This window comes from Passer domesticus, chromosome 20, assembly GCF_036417665.1.
Source record: "Passer domesticus isolate bPasDom1 chromosome 20, bPasDom1.hap1, whole genome shotgun sequence".
In the NCBI taxonomy this organism is placed as follows: Eukaryota; Metazoa; Chordata; class Aves; order Passeriformes; family Passeridae; genus Passer; species Passer domesticus.
The window spans coordinates 1,131,116-1,156,243 of NC_087493.1; the positions used below are offsets into that span (position 1 = coordinate 1,131,116).

Here is a 25,128-nt window from a genome sequence, read left to right on the forward strand (position 1 = left end):
TGTTCTTCTTGGTGTAACTTACTGACCTGCAATGAATCCTTACCATTTACCTGATGCAACTCTTTTTTCTTCTTTTTTTTCCTTCTATTTTCTTTTTTGGTTTTTTTTTCAAGGGATTTCTGTACCCACAAAGAATATTGTCAGTTGCAAAAAGTTGAAGATACTGTCTTGGTAGCAAAACTTTCAGTGAAAGAGTTTGGTAGTTATGATCCTGGGGTATACAGGAAGAAAGAGAAAGCACTAATTGTTTTGCTCACAGAAATCATGCCTTTTTGCCAGTTTAAAGGTAAATGTTTTTGTTTGGATATTTCTTTTTTTTCCCAGAAATTTTTCATTGTGTACAAATGATTTGCTTATCAAGTAATGCATGGTATTGATGAGAAAGTACAGCAGGAGAGTTGAGATTAGGTCAGTTATGGGAGCTAAGATAAAAGCAAGAAAAATCGTGAGCTGTACTCACAGTGGTGCCCTGTATAATAAAAATCCAGATTTTGCTATGTGATTCTCAAAAGTTTATTATAATCTGAGGGTAGATGCACCTTCAGGAACCCCCCATGTTTTCTTATTAGCAGACCTTTAAAAGTTGAAAGGATATTTTAATTTATTCTCATAGTTTTCATTTAAAATTGTGTATATGCTTTTATATAGAAAATACCACCTGTGCTGCAGTTTTACATAATCTTGAGTGTTTACAGAGTCCTTGAGTTTTTTGTGGTACAAGTGCTTTAAAAAAAAGAAAAAAAGAAAATAAATCCTCTGCTTTAAGAGAGATAATGAGAGAAAACATTTGAGTCCATATATTCCATGTTAACTTCATTAAAATATTCAAAATATTCCTTGGAGGAAGGCATATTGATGAAGTTATTGTTTCCAGTAGGAAAAAATATAAGCACAGCTACTTGTCTTGGTTTCCTCATGTCCCAGACCCTTGAGTATAGCATTGGCTAGAGCAGCATACATGTTGATTTCATGAATATTTAGTTTCTCTTTTTAAGTAATTAAATAAAAAGGTGCTTATTTTGTTCTTTGACTTTTGCTTTACAAGAGCTGCACTTCATGTGTACAAAATACCAAATTAAAACAAACAATGCTGCTGGTTTTTTAATAGTGCCGGGTCATCTGGTCAGAAATCAAAATCTAAGCTTTGAGATTGTGAGCAAGTGTAATCCCTCATGAACTTAATCCTACAGTAGCTTCTAAAATTCACTGGATGAGCTAGGTTAATAATAAAAAGGTTTTACTGTGAAAGAATGTAGTATTTTGTTATTAAAAACGGTACATTTCCCTCTCATTCATTCAAGTGACAGTATTGATTTTACATGCATATGTGTAGATTTAAGTTACTGAACCTGAATTTTTATAGAGTGTGCATTGTTCAGTACTTTTGTATGAGGAGAGTGCTCAGAGGCCTGGTCTTCAATAAGAATGTGTTTCACAGCCAGATCACACCAATTTTTCAGGAGATATTTGCACGGTATTAACACTTTACAACTTCTTCGATGTTGGGGGGTTTTTTCTTCGCTTGGTATTATTATGACTGGTATGGTTTGGTTCTTCTGTCAAAACCCTTGCATGCTGCAGGCAGAGGGATAGTAGAAAATGGGAGGAGAACTGTACATACAGAATCTACAAAAATATGCCTGAAATTGTTCTTTGTTAATCACATTTTGGGCAATTCTTGATTCAACATGCTTAAGGTACAGGTCTGAGATAGATATGTGTGCCTAAAGGACAAAGAATGTAGAAAAATGGAAAAGGGAGAAATGATGCAGATCATCGTAAATTATTAAGCCCTAGTCCACAGTGTCTTTGCTGTGACCAATCCAGGATGTTTGGGGTGGGATGTGGAACAAGAATTCATTTGGTACATTATACACTAAGAAGAAAATGCTTAGTCCTGAGCTCTACAAAAAAAAAAAGTTGTTCAGTTACAGTCCTCAGCTTGGTTTGGACCTGCAAGCATTACAGGCACAAAGGCAGGACACAGCTTCCTTCCCTTAATCCTTCAGGAAAGGATTAACCAGGGTGATTTGAGGTCATGCACAGATCTTTTTCTTAGATCACCCCAAACAGCAAATGTTTCTCTGCTCTCACAGGCAACAAAAACATATTTTATTTGTTTGACATATTGTCAGTGGATCTTAAGGCACATTTTTCAACAAGACACAAAAGGTCTTTTGCTGTTTAAGAGTTTTAAATACTAAAATCCAGATACACTTTTTCATTGGGTTAGGAGTTTTATTGTGAAAGGTTTTAAAGTGTTGAAAGAGTAGTAGATGAAAAGTCAGAAGAGCACGAGCTATCCTTTCTTAATGCTCTGAAGTATTCGTCTGGGAGTAGTGAGGAAGGCTGCCAGCTGAAATATTGCTGACATGATGAAGCAAATGTGGAGATCAGTCAAGGAACTAACAGTGTATATCTAGAGGTAAGTAGCTTTTTACTCTGTCTCTGAATTTGCCATACAGTCTCAGACTAATACAGGACTGCAGATCTCGCTGACTGTGTCACTAGCAAAATGGTTTTAAGAGCATAAACATTTTAATGGTCTTCAGTAGATACACCTTTTTCCTACTAGCACAAAAATGAGCTCTAGCTCAGAAGCATTGAGAAAGCTGCTAAAACAGTCCAATCCATGCTGTTTCCAAAGCTCATTCGCAGTGCCTCTGCTGTGGTGAAGGTTGTTTACTCTTCCACAAGTAGACTAGTGCTTCCTTCACCAGCTCCAGCAGCAGGGAACAGCAGCTGTGCAGCTCGGGTCAAACCCATTTTCCCCTACAGTGAATGGCTCTGCTTCCTTCTTTCAGACTCAAAGACAGAGGCAAAGATAAATTCTGGTTGTCTGTCACAAGGGTGGGCTGACTGCATGCTAGTCTGCTGAATTCTGCTAGAATGCAAGTTCTGTCATTTTAGTCCACGGAATCCTGCAGCAGGATATGGGTTGGTCTGGCCATTGGGGTGGCAAAACATTTGATTGCACTTTAGGTCTTGCCAATTTAATTAAACTAGCAAAAAAAAGGTAATAATGTATCTATTAAAAATGGGGGGGGGGGGGGGGGGAGGGTGTTTATGTAAACTAGACCTATGACCTTTTCAGTGTAAATATACAGAGAAACTTTTTAAGGTGAGCTTAGAATGTTTTCTCAAAAATCTCTTGCCAGAGATATTTAGAATTAAGCACAAGTAGGTATCTTCAGATCCCAAAAGATAGGTCTTGCTACACTGAAGAGCTTGTAATTTTGATTCACCTGGTTGTAGCCTTGAGATTATACCTTGAGGAGACCATCCTAGCTGAGGTACCACAGGAGCCAAAAACCCACAACATAAATGGATGCCTACACTGTGTTTTCTTAGGAGCTTTCAAGTTCTGAAGAGCATCACTTGACAGTAAAGACAGCTTACCAGCATGTTGGTATTCAAAATATTTTGGGCTTTATAAGTCATGACAGTTCAGAAAACTTTACCTGTAGACAAAACCTGGAGCACTATTCAGAGGAGAACATTAATATTTTTTACACAGCACAGCACAAAATTAATTGCTGTTATTTAAAATTAGATACTGCTTTAAAATAGTCTTCAGCATCATTTACAGCAGAAGCACATAACCATTTTGGAATTGGCCAAACTACGAGTCACAGCAAAAGCAGTCCCCTTGCCCACATTGAATTCTGGCTGCCTGGCAGCTAAGTGTCAGCTCTTCTCTATGAACACTCTTGTCCCTGTGGAGCTGTTTTATAGGCATGTGCAAAGGAAGCGCAGTGTCCATACTGGGGTGTTAAAGTTAATTTTTTCTGAGCTGATTTTCTCAAACCCATGGTTTTTGACAACCAAATATTTATTCACTACATTTGCAACAGTTTACTAGAAAAGCATAAAAAAAATTACTAAGTATAAATATACACATTACATTAAAGTGCATTAACAAGAAACAAAATTTCATCTCGCAGAAAATTGAAATGTATTCCCATAATCCTAAAGACAAGTGTGGCAAAGAGACACAGACACACATACACAAGTCAATACTTACGTTGTGACATGTAAGTTTGCATTATGAAATTCTTCTGTTTATGATTGTCTACCAAACTAAACATTTTCTTTGGGATGTGCCAAAGGTGCATATATGAATTTTGCTTTTTCATTTTGAAGTTTGGTTGCTTGATTAGGGGAATGTTCTAATTTATTTTTAAAGAATGATTCTAATACCCGTTTGTGTAGATGGAATTTATTATTAGCACGAGATCTCTCCAGTCCTTTACACCATACCTTCATACCATCCATCTCAAGTCTTAACTTTAGGGAACTGGCTTAGCATGAAGCAGATAGCTGCATCACTTCCAAGACTTCTAGTTCTGCTGAGGCTCCAAATGGCTACAACATATTTAATTTAGAATTTTCAAAAAAGCAAACTGATCTTTGTATAGGAGGAAGAAAATTATTTTAACTCTGCTCATTGTCTAATAAATGGGCAAACTGTTTGTAATCTACTCCTGTGGATATTTTGCGTGTGTGTATATATATATATATATATACACACACATATGTAAATATGTGCAATCACATGTATTCTTTTTTTATATAGTCTCTGTGTATTACTGGCATTTATACACATTTCATCTCCTTGCATCAGGCCCTTATTTTCCTAAGACCCATTACATATTCAATCATATAATACTTTAACCATACATCCTATAGTATACAATTTATAGAATGTGTGAAGATCCAAAATGCTTTAAAAATTTTGCTAGCCTGCAGAGTAAAAGACTGTTCACTACTTTCAGAGAAAGAATCTTTGAAAACGTTTTGGTTTTTTGATTGTTTACTTTCCAGACTTCTTAGATATATTCATGATCTGTGTCAAAAGAAATTACATATGTTTCAATTGTGTATGATGCAGGAGTAAACTATAATCTTGAGATGCTTTGCAATTTGATTACATAATTACCTACATTCCCTTTCTTTTCCCTTTCTTTTCCCTTTTTTCAAATCACAAAATTTTAATCAGGTGAAGGTTGAACAAAGGTTGATCTGGGTAGATGTTGCATTAAACTGTTCTGTCTGTGACCCTGAGCAATGTCTCTCTAGCAATGCTTTCTGGCTTCACCCGTATACATCCTCAAAATATATGGATGAGCACATCTCCCAGTCTGCTCTTAAGGGCGTCTCAGTGGTATTGAGATTAAAGAAATAAAGTACCAAAGTACCTGGAGGAATTTTAAATCAATTCCTTGCTTTTAAATATACAAAATACATTATTTTAATATTTATCAATGTATTTAAATATTTACAATAAGCAGAGTTAAATTTAAAAGGAGCCTGGCTGGACAGTGCTGGGAACCTTAGGACTAGCTGCTTGTGGGGTTTAGTTTTTGTTGGTTTTGATTTTTTAACACATTGGGGTGGAAGGAGAGAGGTCTGTAAAACAGGAGATTGTTAACCCTTTGCGGCCATGTCAATAGGAGCAGTTGGGTACATGCTTCAGCACACTCGAGTATAGTGGCCAGCAGGTGTTCAGCCTAGGGGTCTGACATGAAGGCTTTTTTCCCATCAGTTTAACAAATCTCTTGCCAAGAAGATAAAGGCAGCTGAACAGAAAGAGGACTGAGGGCTAGCACACACTTGGGTGTTGCCCTTGAGTGGGACAGAATGGGAGCCAGGAGCTTAACGGGCTCTAGAACTCTGAAGTCCCCTCAAGCCTGCCACAAGCCTGCCGTTGCTAAGAGAGCTACATTAGGTGTTTCTCACCTTTGTATTGATGCTTTTTGCAATTAATTAAAATGATAAAAGATTTTACACTGCTACTATGGTTTTTTAAACTGCTTAATGATTTAAATTCTAGCCCTTTTTTTCTCACAGTCAATAGAGAAGTCCTTTGATTTGACCACTCTCATTCAGTAAGCATCTCCTGCTGTCATAAATACTGCAAGCCATTGGTAGGCCTGTGCTGAAAACAGCACAAGAGCATTGGCAGGCCCAGTCAGAGTGATTGATCTTGGAGTGGAAGAAAATAACTTGTGTAGGCAAAGGAGGCCTTTCTGTAAACACTAGTTTTACTTACGAGATTATTTATGGTTTCTTGATGAACTGTGTCTCCTTGTCTTCCTAACTTCCTTTTCTGTCTCAAATCACATAAAATTACAGCACAGAAATTTTTCCAGCTTAACTGTAAAAGTATTATGTATGGAAAATGAAACATAGTCTGGAAAATCAGTATAATAAGCACAAATTACATTCTGTCACATATAAAGCAATCTAGACAATTTGCAGAATGTACAGAAACTTAAAATTGTGCCAAAACCTGAGGTCAAGGGAATAACCATTTAGTGATTCTGTGATAAGCACATGGCATTATCTAGCAAAGAAATCCAGTGATCAAAGCACTCAGTAAGACAAAAATGGCTATCTGTGAATCTGAATTCACCTTTTGAAAGGTTTATAGCTCCTGCTTTTTGAAACAACAGGGAACTCCAATCTGAAAGCTGTATCAGGCCATCATGTATCATCTGAAGCAGCCTCCAAGGATATAATAAATTACTCTCTGGATTCCGTTTTTCTCTTGCCTTCTGGAGCTATCAGTGTTGTGTTTCAGGTACCAATTTAGTCTTTAGCAAACTGGAGCTAAGCTGTTACAACTGGGAAATGTCATTCACTACAATTGCTGCCACTAAATTAATAACACTTTAAAATAATGTGCTACATAGGATATAAAACCAGTTTATTCTATGCAGCATCAATTTCTTTTAAAACTTATGATTCTAACTTTCTGATTTCTGTGCAAGGTTGTCCTAACAATGCAAAACCATTTTGCAGAAACTTCCAAAATGGAAGCTGGTATCATTCATTAGAGAATGGTTCATGGTTTTGGCACTTCATTTCTGTTAAAAATTTAAAATGGATACTGAGTTTTAAGGGATTAGGGTCTTTCAGTTTTCAGTTATTAAGCGGAACAATTTTGGCACCTGAAAGCCAATATTACTTTGCTACTACTAAGAAAAAGGAATCTGTTACATTTAGTCTGTTTTGAAGTTTGTTACTGCAGTTACAAAGCCTAGACAGCTTTTTATAAGCAGATTTGAGAGGTGGGATGCAGTAGCATGATTTTATATTTTAAAAAAAATAGGTTTCTTGAGTGGTTTTGGGTAGAAAAAAAATACAGTGCCTTCCTTTTGCCTTCCTTTTCTCTTCAGTACCATGCCATCATAAAAATGATGAACAGTTGTATCCTGTTTCTTCAGACAGCTGGAATGGCACTTTGAACTTCCATAGATTAAGCCAGAGGGTAGGAAGTGGGATAAAAAACCTCAAAACTAAACATGTTAAAACCTTCCTGTGATGCTAATATTGCATTTTATGAATGACCAACATGTTTCAAAGTAGTTCAGTCTCTTCCCTAAGTCTACCCATTCTGTAGGTCATCTGGAAACTTGCACCATCATTTCTTTTATATGCAAAATGGACACTTTTTCAGAATATTCTACTAATCGTGCATGTTACCTGTAATATTTTTTCAATGCTCTAAGGAAATTTTACTGAAAACAGTATATGGAATTGTGGGCTAATTTTATTTCCTCAAGGTCTGTTAGGATCCATTCTGCTCCTTTTTTTTTTTTTTTTTTGCTAGTACTACCTCAGAATACCACTTGTGTGATCTGCTGAGGACACTATCTGTAATGTGCCTTTCCAAAAACAGGATTTCCAGACGATAATTGCAAAGGTTACAGGTTTATGCAGAAATGCATTTACATAAATCAAAGTTACAGATATTATCAAAATTAAATTAGGGCTGAGCTAATTAATCTAAAAAAATCTAAAAAGGTAAATTCAAAAACCTAATGAAGACTTTTAAGTTCCTGAGATTTTTTCCATCTCAAACTCTCTTCCCTTCACAGAGAACACAGGGAAATTATATTTAGCCACACAACACAGCAATTTCATCAATATTGTCTGAAAATATACATATAATTCCACTTTTCTGAAAATATGCTTTTCCTGTATCTTCCAAGTGAGCGGTTTCTGGTGATGCATAGCAAGAGCCTACTTGTGTTCATAGAAGCCTTTTAGTTTACATAAAATGTATAATCACAATGTTCCACCTTTTACCAATAAAGCTATTTTTCCGGTAAGATTTTGTCTAGCTAATCAGCTTCCAAAGAGACCTGATGAGCTGACTAGCCCAGTTACTAAAGCAGATGGCCCAGCCCTAAACTATTTCTGTTTCTAAAATAAATAGCATTGAAAATCTTTATTTTTGAGACACTTTTCAGTTCCTTGTCATGCTCACACACATGTTTCTGGGTTAGTTACAACTTCGCCATTTTTTTCAGGCTCATCTTTCAGAAACTGCTCCACTTCAATAGAGTCCACTTTGGCATCTTCAGGAGTTTTGTTTTCAGATTTGTTTAATTCCTCTCTTTCTGCTGCTTCTTCTTTTGTATGTGGTTCTTCTGATTTTTTCTTTATGCAGAAGAAATTTCCCAAGGCCAATACAAGGGCTGAGGTGGTAACTTCAATTCCAGCAATAATGAAAACAAACATGTACCTCCCCGTTGCATCCAGGAGTTTTCCTGAAAAAGGCAACATTCCAAGTCATTAACAGAAGTTATTATCTTGCAGTGAATATTTTTCTGATTTTTAAAGCATTTTTACTCTCCTGTCTAGAATCACCATGACTATCTAACCAAGTTTTTTTTTTCAAATAGGATTTAAACAAGTTAATAACAAAATATTTCTTAATTATTTCAGTTCAGTTTAACAGTCATTGACTCTACATGAGATACCAAAACACATACTCTGCTGCACCCAGAGGCATGCAGTTCATCTGAAATAAAACCAGCCTCGCCTTCAGATGCAAGAGATCAAACCCATGCTTTGTATTTCAGATAAAAATGTGTGCATCCATGGATGGGATCTGTGTCATCTGTGTCATGATCTGATCATCGTTATCCTCTTGCTCCTAATCTCATTTACCTTTCTACACTGTGCACGGTGTAGTAAAGTAGTGGTAGTGCACTGTCTGCTTAAAATGCAAATCTTATTCAATAGTCAGTCTGGAGTAACTGACTGATTTTGACACTGGTAAAGGTAAATTTTTACAGGACTTGGTGGATGTGAATGAACAGGTGGGAGGATATGAAGGAAGTGCCTCTCCAAACCTGAAGATCAGAGGAAGTAGTGCATAATACTGGTTTTCCCATGAAGTGGGTTCTGTCAAAATAAAAATACTTGACGTTTTTAGAGTCTGGTGTAAACAATAAACATTGCAGTGACCTGGTGGGTTTTGAGAGGGAAAGTGTGTTTCAGTTCAGGGTCTGTCAAATGTTCTTTGATTAGTAATTAATTTGTATTTTGACTTCAAATTAATGAATTTTACTATTTTGTCATGTTCTCTTATTCTTGGGTTGTAAGACAGTAGTGCAGTAAAGTGCAGTAGAAGCACTCTACCTTTCTTAAATCAGTCCAGTTTTATAGTCCTCCTTGTAAGATTTTTTTTATTCCTTCAGATGTTTTCTTTCCTCCTCTAAATCTACCGTGGATATAGAGAATGTATCCTAATATTTCCCAAAGAAAATCGACGGGTTCCATATTCTGAATCCCAGTCAGCTATCTACCAATAAGAACTTCAGTGCAGGGTTTCAGAGGAGAAATAGCAGCATCTCCAGATGGCAATTTAACCAATGCTGAAATAGATCCAAGAAGGAAAATGTTTATTCCATCCCTTCTTGGAGTATTTTAGCATGTAACTGCAGAAAGCCTTTGAAACATGTGAAACACCAGCACAATCTGCATTTCTTGAGTGACTCACATCTTTTTCTCAGCTCCCTTATATTTTGTGTAAATTAATGCAATGCACACAATTTTTAATTCTGAGCTAAATGGCATACTTGCCTGCTGATGGTGGACCAATCAGAACAGCCACAGCTTCTGCCAGGAGCACTAAACCAATAGCACTGGAAAACTTCTGCGTACCAACGATAGCCATGAGAACTTCAAACTGAAGAGCACCTACCATTCCGTAAGAAATGCCAAAGAAAATGCAAAAGACCACCAGTCCACCATAATCAACAGACATAGAACCCATGAGATCTGTAAAGCCATTGAAAATCATAGCAAAACTGAAGAGGTAGACACAGCGTGGTCTAACCCATTTAAGACCAGCTACCATTCCACAGACTGGGCGAGCAAAGATATCAATGAATCCCAGAATAGTCAGAAGAAAAGCTGCTTTAGTGTCTTGATACCCTAAATCCTTGGCATAACTCACAACAAACACTGGGGGAACAAAGAGGCCAAGCACCATGATAGATGCTGCTAGAGTATAGATTACAAAACCACCGTCTTTAAACACACTGAAATCCAGAAGTTTTTTCTTCACTTTCTTCTCAGCTGGCTCTTTGGTAGCTTCAGCCTTTTTGGGTGGCTCCAAAGGTCTCATTAGTGCTCCGCATACACAGCAGTTGAGCAGCATCCCACCCAGGATAAGGAATCCTCCTCTCCAACCATATTCATGCTGTAGTATCTGCCCCAGTGGTGAGAGAGCACAAAGAAACACTGGGCTCCCAGCAGCAGATAACCCATTGGCTAAGGGCCGGCGTTTGTCAAAGTAGCGGTTTAACATGATGAGTGAAGGCTGAAAGTTTAGTGCCAAACCCAAACCTGTAGTAGAGGGTACATAAAAATTAATACTGGCCTACAATATCATTGTTACAGATACTCTAATTACAGTTTTTCTGATTCATGACTTAAGAGAAAGTAGTTTTATTCCAAATGGACAAAAGAATCCTAAGATAACACAAAGTATTCTACCCCCATAGTATTCCTGTACTTTATGAATACACTTCACACTGTTAAACATTCATAACAAAAATGAATGACCTTTTAATTCCACATTTATCTGCCATCTTTATAAAAGCCCAGTTGGGTGATCCTTATGCTTCAGGTATTTTTCACTTAAAACTTCAGCCTAAAGCTAAGACCTAAGTGAACTAATTTTCAGCATAGTACTTACCAGTAATCACACCTGCAGTTAGATAGATCTGAACGATGCTTGTGCAGAAGGAAGCTATCACCATCCCCATTGAGGCAAAAAGGCCACCCACCAGCATGACAGGGCGACAACCAAAGCGATTGACACATACACTACAAAGTGGACCTAGGCAAGAAAAGCAAGTTGAGGTTGTTAAGATAAACCAACTTTTGCAACTGATTTTCTGATACTTTGTATTGTATTGCGTTGGTACATTTCAAAGTGTAACGTTCATGGTTGGAATGGATGATCTTAAAGGTCTAAGGTCTTTCCAAGTTCAGTGATTCTGACTCATTTTGTGCTTTGTGCATGAAGTCAGGCCAATAAGGAAAAAGGTGCTTTCCTCTGTAGTCAAATACTTCAATCTTTTTTGCCTTCAGAGTGCTTTGTGATTTTTCTTTTCCATCATCTTTAGCAACTACTGACATACAAAGACATAATTTTAAATAAACTGGATGGGCTTAAAAAATCTTTTGATTTATGTGAGTAATAGTAATTCTTCCTTGGGATGCCTTATTTGAACACAAGTAATGATATGCAGTCATGATACAGACTGTAAATGGCTGTAAGATTTACAAATTTAATTGTATGACAAAACCTGATAACTACTCACCTGTTCCATAAAGCATGGCCAACAGAATGGAGGAAATCCATGCAGTGTCACTATATCCAATGCCAAATTCCCGGATAAGTTCTTTAAAGAAGACACTAACTGCCTTAGGAAAGGCGTAGGAGAATCCTGTGATGATGAAACAGCCAAAAAGGACAGCCCAGCCCCAGCCTCCATCAGGGGCTTTCACACCTGACGGACCATCATCAGCTACTACAGCTCCCATGATGAAGAACCCTGTGTGTTCCCTAAGAAAGAAAAAGCAATTAGTGTCTCTAAAATTGCACTACCATTTAAACTAAGGCAAGGAACTACATTTAAAAAGTCTTGCAAATGCAGTGCAATTTTAACTATTTCTTGTTTGAGTTTAGTTTTTACAAAGCTTGCAAAAATATGTGAAAATGAGATGCACACAACTGAGTTTTAAATGAATGGGCCTGCACAGCTCTCAAAGTCAGAGCAGGATTTCATCCAAATCACTGCTTCATCAAAAAACTGAAGCCATAACAGCACTTCGGGGGTGTATCTGACTTTCACAAATATGTAATAATTACTGCATTAAAGTCTGCAGGATTTTTTTATATAAGACCTTGTTACATTAAGCTCCTGGTCTATTCACTTAGGAGACCTGGTGAATCACAAGTGCTCTGTGAAATGGTGGACTAATCACCCAAATTTTTTATTCCCCACTGAGGACAGCTGTACAGCCCTGATACACTGTTATCTTGAAAAGATAGAAAGATCCCCTTGAGATGATGATGAGCTATCATTTTTCACCCATCAAGTTCAAATGCTAAACTGCAATGAAAATCCCCAAGAGCCATTTTTGTGGATGCTGGGAGTTAGAAACTGAAGCAATGCTCAGTACAACTGCCTGCCCAAAGCAAATACTTCCCATTGTTGTTATTACGTGACCAGTAAGAAAAAGTAATATTTGATGAATCCTGGCTAAAGTGTATAAAGAATAGGAATAAGATGTAAAATTGAAGGACTTCAGGGGGTATTGTCACTCACTACTTCCAAGTTGTCCGAACCTTTCATTTGAAGTGAAGGTTTAAAATATTTGGGGAAGGGTTGGGCAGTTTTCGTTCATTTCCATTACCCATCTAATAGCAACACAAAGTTAGAAATAATACATGAGCATGCTTTGTTGAAAAATAGCAACTGGCAATCTCTCCAGACTGCTTATACAGTGCTGGGTGGGGACATTCAGTGCCTTATGGCATTCACCTCTGCCCACAGGCTGGGACAGTCTCCTTGACTGTGTCTACAGCAAAGTTCTTATAAGGGCAGCCTCTGCAGACCTACAGGGCTAAACTACACCCATGCTATATGAAGCGGCGAGTAGCTTTGAGGAGAAACACCGCTAAGAACTATTTGGCAGCACGGTTGCTCCTTCCAGAAGAGAACTGTCCAATATTTTCGGGGGGGGAGAAGTCAACTCGGCACCGAGCGTGGTGCGGGCGCGGCTTGGAGGCAGAGCCGGCCCCGCACGGCGAGCCCCGGGCAGAGGCTGCGGAGCCGCCGCACCGAGACGTGCGGGACGTGACTGCCGGGCCGGGGCGGGGCCGGGGCCGTGCCCCCGCCCAGCGCCCGCCGCCGCCGCTGCCGAGCCCGCGGCTCCCACCGGAGAGGGAAATATCCTCCTTCCTGGCCGTTCTTGAGCTCTCCCATGCCCAGCAGAGCGAGTCAGCCCGTAAGAGACACGTTCCGTTGCACCTGCCTTACGGAACTCACCATCTTTGCCATGAGGAGCAGTCTCTAAACGGTTTTATGTTTTGCTGTGATGAAAGAGCTAGACTTGCTGATGTGAAGGAACGTGGCCTTTCATAAAAATATGTCTACAGGGAAACTCACAGTAATATCCATTTACTCTTCTTTACATCATGGAAGAAATCGGCTAAAAATCACCATAAACCGGCACACCAGATCTTCAAGTGCCATCCTTTCAAGAGTGGTTCACATTTGCACACACATGCCTCAAAAACAGCTCTTCTAAAGGGAAAGGCTGAGATGATTCGGCTGGTTCAGCATGCAGAAGAGGATGCTCTGGGAAAGCCTTATTGCACATTTACAGTGCCTGGAGTGGCTACAAGAAGACTGGAGAGGGACTTGTTACAAGGGCATGCAGTGACAGAACAAGGGGAATGGCTTCAAACTGACAGTAGGTTTAGATTAGGTATTAGGAAGAAATTCTTTAGGGTGAGGGTGATGAGGCCCTGGCAAAGGTTGCCCAGCCACAAGGCTGTCTCATCCCTGGAAGAGTTCCAGGCCAGGCTGGACAGGGCTGGGAGCAACGTGGCCTGATGGAAGGTGTTTGTGCCCATGGCAGCAGGTTGGAACGAGATTAAGGTTTCTTCCAACCCAAACCACTGTATGATTGTACAATCAGTGTTATTAATCTGGTTTTGTCCATTGGTTGTTCATGTTAACACATCAAAAGAAAAAGACCATTAACTGGAACTAAATGAACCCTGTCTCCATAAACACAAGAATGTACTTCATCCTGTTGTGGTGTACCTTACTAGGCTGAGACTGTATTCACCTCCTTAAGAGGTGAATAAGAAATAATAAGGAAGCAGTGCAGAGGTTCCTTTCCAAAATGTATAAATTAGGGGTACCACTTTAGAAAAGGCAGGCTTGTGTTTGATCTGCACTGGCAAAATTTTTACTCAGGATTTTGCTACAGTGCTGGAATGCCATGAAAGCCTGCTAAGACAGGAGGCTACTGCCTAACTAATGCAACAGCTTGTTTTGCTTTCTGCTTTTGCTAGCTCAGCCCTGTTTTGAGGCAAAGGATTATACTTAACTGGCTGCAGATCAGTTTCATACCTCCACAACAGAAATGAATAAATATTGTCAGTATTTATTCCAGATTCCTTCTATCATGAATGGGTTCTTGCTTTGGTAATGTGCAAAACAAAGGTAGCATCTGGGGTTTCATCTTCCTGTTAGTATCTTCTTGTTGTCATGGAAACTAATATAGACTCAGTTAGGAGGAAATATTAGGTAGCATTGTGGGTGTTGTGATGGTGTGGTTTCTGGAATGATGTATTATGAAAAGGAGCAGCTAGAAATGGCAAGAATCTATTATTTATGTTTAGCCACTACTCTTATTGGCAGCATAGCTGTACTTCATTGTCAGCAGTATGGGTAGGAAGGACATTTATGAGCATGTACACAGACCTATATAGCTTGAGAACTTCATGTTGTCAAGAAGGAGAAATTTCAGGACATTTTCAAGAGTAATTAATTTCTTCTAACTATGGCTGCAATCTACACAATCTTGAATTCTATGATACAAATAAAAAATGGTTATCAAAAATAGAACATAAACTTCCAAGCAGGGAACCCAGTTCAGCCTAGACTTCAGTCTAGGGAGCCACACCCAACTGAGAAATGTATAACTACAAAATAAGGAAGGAGGTATAAGCTGAGTAATGTAGACATTCTACTTCAGTTTTTCTTATCTGTGAAACAAAGAAAATTATTTCTCTCTTCACAGGGTATTGGGTGTATGGATACCTTGAAATCATAGGTTGCTTAATGCTGTGTTAATAGGAGTTATAAACCTCCTGTATTTGCCCAAAGGTATTAAAATCTAAGCAGACTAAACAAAATATGCATGTTATTCTTGTTTGTAAGTGAGGATACCTAAGACTAACCAACTCTACTGAAATTTTTCAGGAAATGATTCCTGAAAAAATGTTTTTATTTTAATATTCTCCAGACGCTGATGATAGCCCTCTATATACAGAACAACTAGCCTTTGCATTGACATCACTGACATCTGCCTGTTCAGCATGACTTTAACTCCTTCCTGCTTCTCTAAAGTACAAATGCATAAATCTTTAAATCAGATTTTATTACAACTCAGGTACCTCATAGAAGCCATTTAGATGGGCCACTGGTATAACCCACTAGTACATTTCCTGTGGCTTACCTGCTTAAATATTAGCCAGTTGAATTATACGTTCATTCCAAAGGCTGCTGCAAAATTATGTTCCCTACAAAATCATTACCATATTTATCAATCCTATCCTGACCTCCTGTCCTCCCTGCAAGGTCTTGCAGTGACTGCCACTATTCCATTTTGGCCTCCTCCATTTCAAATGAGACAATTTTTCCAGATCTGCTACCTTTCTTAAGTGTTTGCCAGTTTTCCCCATTCTCTCATCTCCCTTTTAGAACTCCTGGGATAATTCTGTGCTGTCTGTAGCTGCAAGTGATGCTCCACCAAATCTTGACTATTAAACATTCTCCAGTCCCCATTTAGTCTCAAAACATCTTAGCTGTTCACTGCTGCTGCACAGTGAGTAACATTCATCACAAGTTATTAGCAGGCCACAGTGACAGTAAATTCACCCTGCAATTTTATGTGTAGCAGATAATGATAACCAGTCTAAAGTCTGTTATCTGGGTAAAGTGCTCTATAGGGAAAGTTGTGACTATTTATTTGCTTGTTTTATTTTATATCATGAAAAGTTGTAGAATCCCAGCTTCAGTTAGAAACAACTTACAAAGCCCGAGCCCTGCAGCTGTGATGGCCTTGCAATGTGTTGAAGCTTCAGAAAAACATGAATGCTTGACAATTGCTTATAGTGAAGAAGTGTCCTTATATCGTTTAGTATAAAAACAAAAAGTGACAGAGATAGATAAATACTAATTAAGGGTCTAGTCCTGTCACCAGCTGGGCATCTCTGCTTATTTTTGCAGACTATAATGGAACTACCCTAATATCTAAAGTGCTCACATGCACATGCACTGTATCTGAAGTAGGTGAGCACATGTAGCTGAATATAGTGAGAAATGATCATCTGGCTCAGAGGTGTCATTTTACACAACCACTCTGGACAGTGTAGCTGCATAATAGGGTGTCACACATTGAGAATGTGAATTGCCACTTCAGTCACAATTTTAAAAATTATATTTTTTTATTTCTATAATAAACCTTGAGTTATACTTCTGACTGAACCACAAAAGGTGCACTGTACTAAGAGAACCTGATTTACATTTTAAAACGGCTGCCACACTACTTCCTCTGAAATAAACACTGCAAAACCGTACATGACTTTACTTTGTGGCATCCTAAATTGAACGGTTTGCCCAAGCGGAGTGCATTTCCACTAGTGCTAACGGTCTGCGCCTGTGAGGAAGCTGAATTACTGAAATTCAACTCCACCTTTTTGTGCTTTTTCTTCTCTCCACAGAATTTCTTAGAAGGCAAGCCGCAGAACCCTCCAGGTGGATTGCGAGCAGCGTCGAAAAAAGGCTCTTTCCCAAGAGATGGAGAGGGGCTGCGGCGGCCGCGCGGGAGGGGCTGTGGGGGACACGGCTTGGGAACACAATGGTGGCGGTCGCGGCGTCGCCACGGCCACGACGGCTCGCGGGGCGCTCCGGGGCGGGCACGTAGCGCTCAGCCCAACGGCTCCTGAGGAGCCGCCGCCGCAGCCGATGCCCACGCAGCCCGGGGAGAGGCAGCCCGGCCGCCCCAGCGCTCTTCGTGTGCTTGCTAAACCGAGTACCGGGGATCCTGCCCGGATCTGCGACCATGTCCTTATGAGGGAACAGTCCCTCAGACTCTCGTCGCTCATTCTGACGGACCTGAACCGTCACCGCTAAGACAAAAAATTCCGAAATTCACCTCCGGGAGCTCGACACTGAAACAGGAGGTGAGCAGTAGCGAAGGGACCCTCGTCCGCCAATAACGATGTGAGGCCACGAATGGCGGAAACAAAGCCCGAGCTCGCGGGTGTCCCACGAGCCAGCGGTGTGGCACTGTACGTGCCCTCGGGCGGGTGGCACTACGCGCCCAGGCGTGACCCGGCTGCCACAAGGGATGTCGGGGGCAGCGCTCTCGTAGCAAGCGGAGTGGGGCTCGGTGGCCAGCACCGCTCAGCGCTCGGACAGCGCTTTCAGGCCGGGGGCGCTGAGATCGTTGGGCGACCCAGAGGCAACGAGGGCTTCCCGACGAAGAGGTGCGCCCGCGTGGCCCCATGAGCGAGGAGAAACGCAGCCGGCGGGACGGCATCCCGCCGACCCTCGTGGGGTGGTGCCAAGGGGTGCGAGAACAGCCGGCGTCGTGCCCACGATCCCACCGGTGCCCAGCGCAACCTCTGGGCAAGGGATGAACCCGCGACTCCTACGCCGCGCTTTGCCCAAAGCCTGGGCGGCGCTCGGGCTCATCCGCTGGCCCGGAGAGCCCCACGCAGAGCAGCATCCTCGGTCAGCCCGGCGCTCTGCATTCGGCTCACCCGGCTCCGGACCCCCCACCCCGCCCTCCCCACGCCGTTCGTCCGCGTGCAAGGCAAGGACTCCGCACATCACGCACGACGGCCCCGCCTCGGTACCTGAGTCACGTCCCGCGTCTCGGCTGAGGATGCCCGTGCTGGCCGCAGCCCGCTGGCCGCGTGTGCCCACAGAGCCGCCACAGCCCGTCTGGTCCCGCCGGCCGGGGAGCGCTCCCGCGCGGCGGCTCCGCGGCTGCTCGCCCCGCCCCGGCACACGGGGCGCGCCCCGGGTCCTACCGCCGCCGCCGCTCGGGCTCCCTCCCTCCCTCCCTCCCTCCCTCCCTCCCTCCCTCCCTCCCTCCCTCCCTCCCTCCCTCCCTCCCTCCCTCCCTCCCTCCCTCCCTCCCTCCCTCCCTCCCTCCCTCCCTCCCTCCCTCCCTCCCTCCCTCCCTCCCTCCCTCCGCCACAGGCTCTCGGGCGCAGGGCCGTGCAGCGTGCAGCCCCAGGGCCTCACAAGACATCGGCATGAGCTTTGCGCTGCTTGCGTAGAGTGCAACGCAGGGCTGCATCCTGCCGGCATGAATGCTGCGCTGGCTGTCCGGAGGAACAGGACCTGAGCAGTGGACTTCAACTTATGAATGGGTTTCTGCGGCTGAGGTTTGTTCTGTGCTGCCGTTTCTGCTTTTCCGGGAGAGATCACAGTTTCGTCATTGTCTCCTCCCATGAGAATTACTCTTACGAGCTTCTTTGCTTAGTTGTTTTCTTCTTAGAAATTTAAATGTGATATTGTGCATTCTGTAGACAGAATGCACAATGGAGTTGTAGATAACCCTCAGGCTTCCCTCCTCATCCTTTACCAAGGGAGTAAATATTATACTACTCCCTGCAAATATGATTTCATAGCATGCTTCTCCTTTTACATCCGGATGGAATGAGCTTTCTGCATTAATCTCTTGTGACTCAACTGGGATTCATACAAACGTTGGATTATAAAACTGATGTGCTGATATTGCTATGTAACATCTATGAAAGTTGTGGTGGGATTCTTAAATGCACTACAGAAAGTAGCACTCCTGTCTAGCTGAGGCTTAAGAAATTCAGGAGTAGGTGCTCCATTCTTTTGTGTGCTTCTAGCACACAATCTGATATACAGGGGAGTGACATCACAGCTTAAATCCGGTGTTTGGTTTTCAGCTCCTCATGACAAGACAAACATTGAGGGGCTAGAACATGGCCAGAGAAGGGCACAGAGCTACGGAAGGGCCTAGAGCACAAGTGTGATGGACAGCGGCTGAGGGAGCTGGAGAGACTCAGCCTGCAGAAAAGGAGGCTCAGGGGACCTTATCACTCTCTACAACTGCCTGAATGGAGATTGTACCAAGGTGGGCATCTGTCTCTTGTCCCGGGTAACAAGTGATAGAACAAGAGGAAATGGCCTCAAGTTGTGCCAGGGGAGCTTTAGATTGGTTATTGGGAAAAATCTCTTCTTCAAACAGGTTGCCAAGCATTGAAATGGCAAGTCCAGGGAAGTGATGGAGTCACCATCCCTGGATGTTAACAACTGGATTCAATGATCTTGGAAAAAAAAAATTCTAAATGATTTTGTGATTCCTATCTATGTGGAGTTACACAGGAGTAGGATTCTAAGTAGGAGAGGACAGGTAGGATACAATATTGTCTTTTGAGAACTGTGATATTGCACAGAGTAGTAGCTTCCAATTTAAAACCTACTTGCTGAAATGTAATGCCAAGGCAGGAACTGAAGCTCTTTTAATGACTTAGAAGTTTTTTTCTTTTCCTTGTACTTTGTGTTTGCATTGGCTCTTGGTTCAGTTTTGCTGAAGTATAGTAACCATTTGTACATGCTCAAGGATGATTCATTGCATCAATGTGTGAAGATGAGCAAGGCCATGCGGTTTATTTTGAGTAGATAACATACAGCCAATAAGACCGACACTGCTAATCTTAAAGACTAGTAAAACCAGTTTTTGACTGTCCACTATTATCTGAATTTAGGGCATTCAGTTGCGGACTAGGTGTATTAAGATTTCAGCATCAATCCCCGAACTGACATTGTGTAGACTGTAATCTTTTTTACTCACCATTAAAGTTTGTCTCTTTGGGACACTACTGAATCACTAGAAGTTATCAATTACTCATTTAGGGAACTAACATGCATTTAACTAGGTGACTAGGGGATGATTGAAGGTACATTGGAGAAGACGACAGCTAATTTGAAAGTGGGGGCAGGGGTGAGGAAGGGTTGAAAAGATAATGTGGTTGATAGGTTAGGCCAAGGCTATTATAAAGGTGTGAAGAATGCCAGCAGTCAGAATGGTGTATAGCTTTAGACATTCGCCTATTATGTGCTGATTTTGATGGGTGCTCTGCACAATATAAATTATGCTGGGACTTGCACTATAATTTTTGTGTGTTCAGATATAGAAAATCATTTTAAGCCAGGTTTCACCATTCTATTTTAAACCAGAGGTGATTCATATAAGTAAATGAACTAAATCCCTTGAATAATTGCAGCATTCTGTAACTACAATTCGCTAAATGGAACTTGCTTTATTTCAAAAGTCAAATTGCTAGTTCTGATTGTAATTTTCATTAATAGTTACTGATGAAAACAAACCCCTTCTTTCTTTAACTGGCATGGGGCTAGGACACACAATTCTCTTCTGATGACATAAGGAAAATTATATAAGAACTACGGATAATGCTCTATCTTCTCTAAATTAGTGTACTTGAGATATCATTTGGGTGCAGCATTTGAGTTTCTGGAAGGCAAAAGCTCTTTATATGATCTAGAAAAACAGAAGAGTGACAGAACATTACAGGAAGTTTGCCTCATGACTTCCAGACAAGCAAGTCATCTAGAGTGACTAAGGGAAAATCATGCTTTCGGCCTGCTGCATGTATTACATCTTCCTCAGTCTCCCCTAGACAGCGTAAAGCAGTTTAGATGATGGATACAGTTTTTAATAATTAAATGCCTTGGTAGCAGAATGTGTTTATCTGTTCTGCATGACCTCATGTTGCAGTTGGCCTGAGTTTGTTTTACAAGCTTTTAAAAGTTTTCACGATGCAGTGGGAGTTCAGAGAGGACTCTCAAAGTTTGTTTACATCCGTTAACGGCTGTACTTGAAAGGGGCAAAGAGTGTCCCTCCTGATCTGCGCTAAGGAGAAATTAATAATAAACATTTGCAGAAACAAATTGTACAGGAAGACAAGTGAACGAGAGAGTGAGATCTGAGAGTATGGGACAAGTACTATCTGTGTTTTGGGAGAAGGGGGTCTGCCAAGGAGCCGTGCCGAGAAGAGGCTGCTGTGTGAGAGCACTGAGGACGGAACGGCGCGAAGGCGAGGAGCGGAGAATACGCTGCCGGGTTCCTGGAAGTGACTGCAAGGCGGGGGACTGAGAAACACGAAGGGAGGCGGGCGGGGACGGGCGCTGCCCCGTGAGCGAGGCGGCGCCATGGAGACGGGCACGGCCCGGCACGGCCCGAGGGACGGGCTGCGGCCGGGAGCGGAGCCGTGCCGAGCTTGGTGCCGTCCGGAGGCGAATCGCGACTGGGCTTTTCCAGGGAAGGCATCCCGCTGCGCCGCAGGTTGTCCTTCGGAGCTCCCGATGCGTCGCCTGCGCATCTCGCGCCTTTTTCTCTCTCGTCTTTTTTCCGTCCTTCTGCACACTTCCTGCTAAGGGCCCTCTCTTGTGCTGTCCCTGAGTCCAAAGCATTGTCTTGTGCTCCTCTCTACTGCCTACATCTAACGCGTTTGACCTCGACAGTCTGCCTGCCATCTGCTCTTCTGCCTCAGAACATCTGGGCCTCAGAGTGCTCTACGGAATCCTGCCTGCTGGGCTCTGCTCGCTGCCAGCCGGCCCTTCCGCTGGCACTGCTGGCTTTGCTGACACTCCATTGTCTTTTCCTCCCTCTATGCACTTCAACTTCAGTTAACCTTTTTAACTGTGGGAGCCACCTGATCCATTTGGAACAGCTGTAGCTGAAAGTGTGATACTGAAAGAGCAGATCTTTCAGTGTTGCATGTTACAGGCAGGGAGGCAGTATTGTTCATGGATATCCATAATCGTGACTTTTTTAAAAAGTCGCTTCTTTTAAATAGTCACTTTTTAAAATAGTCACTTCTTTAAAAAGTTACTTCTCCTTACGCAAATGAAGAAGATATTACTTACACTATCTGTGCAAACAGATACATTGCCAACAAGAATCAGAATATGAAAACACTATTTTAATTAACTTAAAATTAAAGGGGATAAATAGGGATAAGCCAGCAGAATTGAAAGACCATCAGATCATTGTGTCCTTTAGCATGGTTTGTTCCTCAGTATACCTGGGAAGAGCAAACTTGAATTTTTTTATACTTCTCGCATCCAATGACCAGTGACTCATTTTTCAATCCTGGGGAACTAGAGTAGTCTAGATTGTTTGTGAAGAAAAATGTTATTTAAGTTATTACATCCTTTAGCATAGAGGTATCGCATAGCATTTTCTGGTCTGAAAATCTTTCATTTAAAGAGATTAAAGGGGCACTATTTGAAAGGCATGCTTGTCCGATTTGTTCTCTGCATCCCTGTGCTTATTCAGAAGGGATTATCTGCAACCAGTGACACAGAATAATACTGTACAATGAGAGAAGCTATATTGACTCCAGAGATTTTCCCAAATCTCTGGAGAGAGCTGAACAGAAATAACTTTTTTTTAAGCATCCATACTGCTTAAAAATAATGTTGGGTTTTTTTCTTCTACAGAATTTATAATCAGATAAGAAGCAAATATGGAGAATAAACAACAGGAAGACGTGGATGTGAAGCAAGTAAAGGGTTTTGCATGTAAAAGCACAGGCTCTTTCTGTTGGTTATTTTCTTTTTAACTAAAAGCAGACAAATGGGACACAGCAGTTAATATTGTTAATAAAAGAGAGGGCTGAACTGTGCCTTGACTCATCATACATAAAGAAAAGAGAAATATGTGTGCAGCTTGCAGGGTGGAAGGAATAAACACTTATTTCTTGTTCTGTCTGCACATAATTATTGTTTAATGTAATTACTGTCTTCAGAAATAACAGTCTCTTTGGGATTATTCTCTGCTTAAAATGGTAATTGTTGTAAAATGCTGTAAACTGTGCTGGATCCAACTACATTTATAATGTAGTGATGGCTGGGTAAGTTTTAAATTTTTTTTTTAGTTATTGTGGGTGATCTGGTCAAGACTCTGGAATCCATCAAAGATTACTAAATGATTGATGTTAATGTGGTGTGTATGCAAATTCATTTAAAGACAGTTTAGGAGTTTTACATGGAGTTTTACATCCCATCCTTTGGGATTGGAAGGAAGAATTTGAGTCTCAGCAGCTGCCTCTTTGCCAGAATGAGCTGGACACTGATCACAGTACAAGTCACTCTTCTGATCTGCCTTGCCCTTAAGGGTTTGGGGAGGAACAAGGGAGGTACAAAAATGTCTGTCTGGACTACCCTGAGACGGCACTTCTGATGGATTTGCTTCATGTGCACGAGTGCTGGCTATAGGATCCAGATTACTTGAGCTGAAATGTAAATTTAAAAGCAGAATGTGAAAGTGAATATGCATTTAGCTGATTGTTACTCTCCAGTTTTAGTTCAGAGTTTGGACTCTGCAGGTATTATATGATCAGTCTTATCTAATCAATTGCAACAGCCATTCAGCTACCCAAAAACCCTGTAATATAGAGTTGAAAGTAAATAGAAGGTTGCAGAACAGTACAGTAGCAACAAAGGCTGTGTGACAGGCTGCTGCAAACCTGTTAAGTCTTTAAGGGATTAATGCAGAGCTTTAAAGTTTCAGTGTATTATTAGAGAACTTACTGATCTTGGTAGCAGTATCAGCTCCTCGGATTTGTTTGAAATCCTGACGTTACTGGTATTCTTCCACTGGATCACAGAGAAACTTTTTTGTTGATAGCAATTAAAAATATTGGGAGAGGAGGGGAAAAGATACAGAGCTACTTCTATTTTCAAATGTATCTAAAAGATCAGATTTCTGCTGGTCAGCCCTTGTTTTTCAATTTTTTTTCTTATATAACACAAAATTTTGAGTGGAGAAGGAACTCAGTTATACTTAAATAGATGTCTTGCACTACTTTTGAGCAGATCCTCTATATTCTGTATGCAACTAACCTTTTGAAGGATTGTTTTGGGAAATAACATATACTCTTATAATTGATTTCCACTAACTCATGGGGAAAAGATGTTATGGTGCCTGTTTCTTTAGGAAATTACAGCATTCTGTATTAACAGTTATGTGTTATTGTTTAAAAAAATATATGTGGATCCCTCATGCTTTTTAATGTAAATTTATTTTTGTTACCTCTAAGAATAGTCACAAGGGTTATCTGCATGAGGATTATGTGAACCTGAAACTTCACATGGAGCAAAAGATTCAAGAACTGGAAGATGCTGACAGAAATTGGTGTAAGAATGTTGGACAAGCAGTGCTGTGTTGCTGCAGTGTCATCAAGCAATCTTTTTTTTTTGGATTTTTTTTTTTAATCAGCATGTTCTGGTTTAACATTGCTATAGTTGTTGTATAAGCTTTCTTTTTTTTTTTTGTGGTCTATTGTTTTCTTTCTCTAAAAATTGATTACATTTGTAATTCCAATTTAGAAAATTACGCCTTGCTTGTGTAGTAGCTGTTGCTTTGCTTGTTTGACAGCTACCCCTTGTAAGGAATTGCTAAGAATACGTTTAGTAATGTGAGATCGTGTAAGATTATTTTATGTAGCAAGCACACTGCTAATTTCGTTAACCTTGAAACTACAGCAAAGGTCAGCATCTAGAAAGCAGAGGTAGCCTTAGGCAAGATGAATAAATGTACACTGTTTATCATACTCCTAATTACAAGGTGCTTTTTCCCCCCTTCTGCTTCTAATATTCCTATATTTTACCACAAAAGGATCATCTTACTAACGGTGAAATCTTATCTTCAACTGTGATACCCTAGGCAGGCACTATATCACCTCTTTCTATATAAGAAACTTTAAAGAAAACTTTCCTTCTTTGCATAAAAGTGTATTTGATATTGGAATTCCTTTTACTAATTTACACATGAATGTGTTTAGTCATTAGAACTAAAACACTTAATTTTTGTCCTGTCAACCAAACCAATATATAACATAAATGGAAGTGGTATGTTAAGCAATTGTGTCTTCCACCCAACACCTGCCAATCCAAGTCTTGCTGCCCTCACTATAGGAGTCCTGCTAAAATAATG

At 41.0% G+C, this 25,128-nt stretch overlaps 2 protein-coding genes across 14 annotated transcripts in view; one reads left to right on the forward strand and one right to left on the reverse strand.

The window, feature by feature from the left end:
- Positions 1-4,162: 4,162 nt before the first annotated feature.
- SLC16A3 (solute carrier family 16 member 3) lies at positions 4,163-18,116 on the reverse strand. Its single transcript, XM_064395404.1, has 5 exons — positions 17,978-18,116; positions 11,631-11,875; positions 11,000-11,143; positions 9,880-10,647; positions 4,163-8,558 (listed from the first exon to the last, which is right to left on the reverse strand). Exons 2-5 carry the CDS (start codon positions 11,851-11,853, stop codon positions 8,272-8,274), a joined length of 1,422 nt encoding a protein of 473 aa, XP_064251474.1. The 5' UTR covers positions 11,854-11,875; positions 17,978-18,116; the 3' UTR covers positions 4,163-8,271.
- CCDC57 (coiled-coil domain containing 57) overlaps positions 17,081-25,128 on the forward strand; it is a 33,672-nt gene continuing 25,624 nt past the window's right edge. For 3 of the 13 annotated variants that reach the window (XM_064395400.1, XM_064395397.1, XM_064395398.1), the window contains exon 1: positions 18,362-18,514. In XM_064395400.1, the coding sequence (XP_064251470.1) occupies positions 18,492-18,514 (23 nt within the window). In that variant the 5' untranslated portion in view covers positions 18,362-18,491. The other 10 variants (XM_064395391.1, XM_064395389.1, XM_064395388.1 and 7 more) reach the window with 10 other exon arrangements.